At 39.3% G+C, this 6,285-nt stretch overlaps 1 protein-coding gene across 1 annotated transcript; it reads right to left on the reverse strand.

The window, feature by feature from the left end:
* Window positions 1–1,984: 1,984 nt before the first annotated feature.
* On the reverse strand, window positions 1,985–3,652 carry LOC131672855 (piggyBac transposable element-derived protein 2-like). Its single transcript, XM_058950351.1, has 2 exons — window positions 2,544–3,652; window positions 1,985–2,456 (listed from the first exon to the last, which is right to left on the reverse strand). The coding sequence occupies exons 1-2, from the start codon at window positions 3,650–3,652 to the stop codon at window positions 1,985–1,987; spliced, it is 1,581 nt and encodes a 526-aa protein (XP_058806334.1).
* Between the last annotated feature and the right edge of the window lie 2,633 nt (window positions 3,653–6,285).

Raw genomic sequence — 6,285 nt, forward strand, 5'->3', positions numbered from 1 at the left:
GTACGATAATCGACTCTACCGAATTTCGTTCGCCGGCCAGTCAATTCACGTAGCGTGCGCACGGTTATGTGTGTATATATATACATGCGTATACACACATAACAGGTATAGTTTGTAAGTCGCAGCGCTCAACTTTTACAACAGTAAGACTTTTTTTGTCTTTCTAAAAGCAACTTGTTGTCATTTTCTTTTTTTTTCTCCTCCCCTTCGTTCTCTACTGTTGTCGTTGTTACGAGTGCGTTTAAGTATAAAATTTCACGCGCGTTAGTTTTTTTGTTATACTGACTGTACCGTGTAGTCTAGTTGACTTATAAAATCCACGTCATTTTGGCATTGCCTTTTTCGTCCTTTTTTTTTTATTGACTTCTTCTGCTTTGTTTATTTGTTCCAAATAACATAAATCTATTTTATAATAATGGCCTCCAATTGGTCGCTGAGCGAATTAACAATATTTAAAGAACAAATTGACGAAAAAATTTGCAAGTGGATAAAAGACCTTTCTAGCACGGACGTGGATTGTATGCTAACTCAACTGGAACTACACACAAACGGTACACTATTCGAGCGCGCGAACCGCTTGTATCGTAGACTGAACGGCGATTATACCGCAGAAGATTTTGTAGCGATTGAAAACCAGGACGAAAATATGGCATACGAAAGACGTGAACACCTCACCCGTATATTCTTCGAGTCAGAGGCCCTGCCAAAAGAAGTTCGCGCGGACTTGCGCGCGGCCATAGAGGCAAATGAACTTCTCGAGCCTTTTGAAAATTCAAAGCTCGAGACGGGCAATGGCGCTCGAGAGAATATCCGGACGAGTTCGCCGACAGGCATACAAGACGATATGTCACTCACTTTAGGTGCGAATGCGACACACAACGTAACAGATACGATCCAACAACAGGAATCAACGACAACACAGACTATCGGCCCGTACGAACGCAATGCTTTGGCCGACCCGGCAATCGCAGCATCACATAGCGCGCAAAAAGTGATCTTTAGTACAGGCGCGCCGGGTTCGACATATGTACCGACTTACACGCATGCAATGACGACCTCTTTAATAGAACACAGCAAGACAGTCCGAATAAGGTTGCCAAACGGTGTAGTAGAATATGCCTCCCCGGCCATCGCGCGCGAGTTAACCCGTTTCCGCCGAAAACGCCACTCACGTTACCCTGGTATTTGAGAGCTTATAACTGACGTTAAAATTGCCAAAAAAAATTGAAAGAGCTATATTCTGAAAGTTTAAGATCTGCTCTTTCCGATGGTGGTCATCTCAATTTTCCAAAAAATTTTTTACTATTGCAAAATGCAGTTTTAAAAAAAAAGTCATGATTTTTTCACTCCTTTTTTTTTGTAAATCGAGTTTTCAAAAGGTTTCTCCAGTGGAATCGACCCGGAACCTCTGTAACTGGTGGAATAAATGTCTGAATATTAAGGTCTCATTGTTTTCGGATCGATTTTTCACCTGGGGAGTTTCAAAATGGCGCCTCGATTGCAAAATGTTTGTAAATATGTTTATGAATTTTTAACTCAACAACTATGGGGTTATGGAAAAATTGCCAAAGAAGAAAATGTTCTTAGAATTACTCAAAGAATGCACCTAAATTTTTTCAAAAGATTTCAAGAAAAATTTTTTATTTTTGCACACTGTAAATTTATGCAAAATTCAAAAGTTGCTCAAAAAATCCAAAATAATTCCCACGTATTCTACAGTTTATTCTAAGAATATTTTATTCTTATAAATTTTTTTGTATGTGCATTTCTTGTGAAAATTTTCCCATTAGTATCAATGTGGTATCAAAGTGCATATTTCGCCTGTTCGCCGTAAAATGCATTTTTGTACGTTGCCCAACTATCACCATCGTGGAGGTCGACGAATATAGATAGTCTCTTTTTTTTTTACATTTTAGTTATTTTTATATTTTTTTTGTATTTTTGTTTTTTTTTTAATTATTTATGATTACTTTAGAGAAAAAATTTATTTCGCTTGATGCAAAAGAGGAAAACAGTGCAAGCAATAGTACTTGTCGCAATCAATGCAAAATCTGCTAGTTCGTTGACGACACTCCTTGTAGTTACATACTGCTCTAGTTCTAGTTTCATACTGATAAGATTGGAAATCGCCCAATTTAGAATTGGATAAATACACTCTACTGATTTCTTTACATAAATATTTTGTTGTAACATGTTTAGTTTTGTCGGTATTGCAAATGTTCCAAAGTGTTAAAACATTTGTAACTGAAGCTTGAAGGATACGCGAGAAAATTTTGAATGTCCATTTTTTTGAGCTAATACTTGGGCAAGCTTTTTTACATAGAAAATCGTGCAAGTCTACGCCTCCCATAAATTTGTTGTACAGTGAGAAGGCAAAAGGAAATCCTATTTCTATTCTATCTTTAGCAGTTCGTGAATACCTTTTTATTGGTTTTATAGGTGTAACACCAACTGCTGTAGATAAAACAGATACTTCTTTGGAGTCAATTACAGTAATAAAGTTCATACCACTGTTTGTGTCATGATCCACTTTGAATGTTCCTCGCGGAGCTTTTTTTTCAAAAGTATGCTTTACTTTCACTCTATCCTTGCGTACAGTTCCTGTCGATCGCAATCCATATTTGCCCAAGTGTACAATTAAATCAGGACTAGTGAAATAATTATCGAAATAGAGGTGATAGTCTAATAGCTTTCTTTTTGAAATGCCAAGTAAAAGAGGATTGATCATTTGTACAACTACTCTGGATCCAAGTGGACATGATGCTAAATTTATTCCAATGCTAGTATCATTTTTACCACAGTAAATGTCCATATTGAACAAATACCCATTTGCTCCACACAATCCCCACAGCTTTAGTCCATATCTGTCAGGCTTGCAAGGTAAATATTGTTTTAGGCAAGTACGTCCAAAAAATCTGACCATCATTCCATCTACAGAAAGAGCTGTCATAAAAAAGCCAAATTGTTGAATATTTATTTTGAATAGATTTAATATTTCCCGAACTTTCCAAGCTTTGTCATGGTCATTTTTATCTTTAGGTTTAGAATATTTTATTTTTGTTTTTATTTCACAAAACCTATCACGACTCATTGCTGAAGAAACTACAGAGCACTTCACAAGAGGGTCAGTTTCCCAATACTCCCTTAGCTCATTTCGTATGTTGTACGAAGATAGCAGTAATATTCCCACAAAAGTATTAAGTTCTTGTACGGATAAATCCAATCCATTTGCTTCGCTAGCTTCAATGATATAATTTTTTATTTCTTTAGAGAAAAAAAGTTCAAATAACTGCACAGGTGACATTGAACATATTTTTTTCTTTACAGAATCACTCAACAGTAATTCATTCTCTACATTTCCAGGGCATACTTTTTCTGAATTACACCATGAAAATTCATGATCTGGTTCTAGTTTTTTTTGAACTGCTGAATAGTTATGAAAAGTAGATCTGTATGAAATGTTTGGTTTTGGGATTTCTTCTTCCAAATTCTCATCATCTGAGTCATATTCTCCTTCAGAACCTGAGTTGTCTGGATCAGGTATAACCACGAACTCATCATTCTCTTCGGAATCTACGTCTGAATCGTCATACTCACGAGCTGTTTCAGATTCTTTGGTTTTTGAAATTTCTGATGCTTTTCTCTTTGGCATTTTTTATTAATAATCTGTCATCTATGTATGATAAACCTAAGGAACTATTATAGTTTCAAAAGCCCACACTTATCTTGTGAATCCAATAACAAGATAAAACGTCTGCATTAATGAAGAGAAAATGCTGCTACAAATTCTCTCACACAAATCGAGCGAAAAATTGGAAATTTCGCAAACTACCGGAAATAATACAGAATCGCTCTGTATAAGAACGCTTCATAGGTCAGACCTATTTCATAAATAATTGTTCAGTTAAAATGTAAAGAATATCGAAAGACAATCTGCAGCACATTTATATTGCATAAAAATAAAAAATCTTATTTCAAATGTAAACGTAGTCAACTGACTTGGATTTAGTTATCTCGGGAACAAGATGTAATAGCGTCGGCGTGCAATGCCGATATATTCACTACTATTACCAATTATTTATAAGAGGCGGTGTATCGCTCCAGGCAAAGCAGGAAGGAGAACAGCGGGTAAATGATTTCACACACACAACTCATTGACAAACCGTTTATTACAACGCACTACCTAGAGTGCCGGCGAAAGTACAAACACTTATTAACAATAACGCGCAAACTTAATCTAAACGAGATGACCGGCACGTTAGCGCCATGTCACCTCGTTAACCGGCTCAAACAATTACTTAAATTACACACTGCCGAAAACTACGCCGTCTCGGAAAAGCCTGGCGTAGCAACGCGAACCATGAGAATCGCCGAGGAAAGAAAGAGATATAGAGAGAGAGAGGAATCGGTGACCTGACCAAATTCTGGTGGACGTCGCTGTTGCTGGCATCCTTGAAGGTGTCCCACCGGCGGCTCGGCTAAAAACCCCTGGCTGCTGCGTGGCCGGCGACCTGGCAGAAAAGGCTGTCGGGTTCTGCCTCGATGACGGCTTCTTGCAGGGCAACTGCTGCGTCGCTGGCAGAGGAAGTCCCGTCCGGCCGATCTGCTAAGGAATGCTGACTTCTTCCGGACAAAGGGCAGGCAGCGATGGTCACCAACTCTCGTACGACTCGTAAGACTGATTGCTGCCGCGCGCGTCGCGTAACTCACTATCGCGAGTGCATGAGAGCCGGCTTCTCACGCCTTCTCCCACCACTCGCCTCCTAATCGGCGGCACGCGGCAATGCCGGTCGCGATAAGTACCGCGTGCCAAGCCCAACTTAGACTATAGTTTTTCTCTCTCTTTCTCTCTCTCTCTCGCACTCTCAATACTCGATCGCGTCGTCGCGTCCACGGCTTCTCCTTCCACTCTCGTGCGTTGCTGAAAAATAAAAGGGCAGGCATCAGGCACGTGATAATAATGTGCGTTTGATGCCGGCCGTGCGCCTTTGCCTAAGAAGGAGAGGGAGGCAAGCACACGGTGCAGGCCATGACAGGCCTACACCGTCACAAAGAAACAAAAACTTGAAATAAAGTTGATTTAAAAAAATTTTTTATTCAAAAACTATTATATTTACAAAGAAATCGACAAGAATAAAATATTCTTAGAATAAACTGTAGAATACGTGGGAATTATTTTGGATTTTTTGAGCAACTTTTGAATTTTGCATAAATTTACAGTTTGCAAAAATAAAAAAATTTTCTTGATACCTTTTGAAAAAATTTAGGTGCATTCTTTGAGTAATTCTAAGAACATTTTCTTCTTTGGCAATTTTTCCATAACCCCATAGTTGTTGAGTTAAAAATTCATAAATATATTTACACAAATTTTGCAATCGAGGCGCCATTTTGAAACTCCCCAGGTGAAAAATCGATCCGAAAACGATGAGACCTTAATATTCAGACATTTATTCCTCCAGTTACAGACGTTCCGGATCGATTCCACTGGAGAAACCTTTTGAAAACTCGATTTACAAAAAAAAAGGAGTGAAAAAATCATGATTTTTTTTTAAAACTGCATTTTGCAATAGTAAAAAATTTTTTGGAAAATTGAGATAAGCACCATCGGAAAGAGCAGATCTTAAACTTTCAGAATATAGCTCTTTCAATTTTTTTTGGCAATTTCAACGTCAGTTATAAGCTCTCAAATACCAGGGTAACGTGAGTGGCGTTTTCGGCGGAAACGGGTTAAACAGAACTTGGCGGAAAGAGGCCGAGGCCAATAGGCATATAGAAGCTCAGGATGTAGAAAAAGAAAATTTAAAGGCATTGACCACGTACTATAAAAATTTAGCCGCTGGGTTGCAAGCTAACCTAGCCAGGCTTCAAAAAGAAAAAGAGAGTGAAGTCGCACTCAATAAAGAGCTGCAAGAGCAGTTAAAGCAGGTGGTGGCCACAACTCGACAGTAAGCCACAGAGCAAGCTAGACTAGATGCCTACCAAAATAAGAATGTTCAATTCGCGGATACATTCGAATTAAACTAGTACGACGTATCAAACCAACTCAACGGCTCGGAGAAATATAGCATGCCGCTGTCTCTCGATCCTCAAGCGCCGATCTTTCATTCGACGACTAAACCTTCATCGGCGACTGCATCACAGCCGTCGCCAAACTTTTCGTCGGCCCCTTCTAGCGTCCCTGGGCCCTCTTACGCAAGCTCGCTCACTCCCGTAAGCTCGTGCTAGGGGAGGGGGGACTTGCCCAGCGCTACACCAGTGCCGCCGACACAGCAAGGGCCAAGAGGC

The sequence above is a fragment of the Phymastichus coffea genome, unplaced genomic scaffold, assembly GCF_024137745.1.
Source record: "Phymastichus coffea isolate CEN01 unplaced genomic scaffold, Cenicafe_Pcof_1.1 PCOF00160, whole genome shotgun sequence".
In the NCBI taxonomy this organism is placed as follows: Eukaryota; Metazoa; Arthropoda; class Insecta; order Hymenoptera; family Eulophidae; genus Phymastichus; species Phymastichus coffea.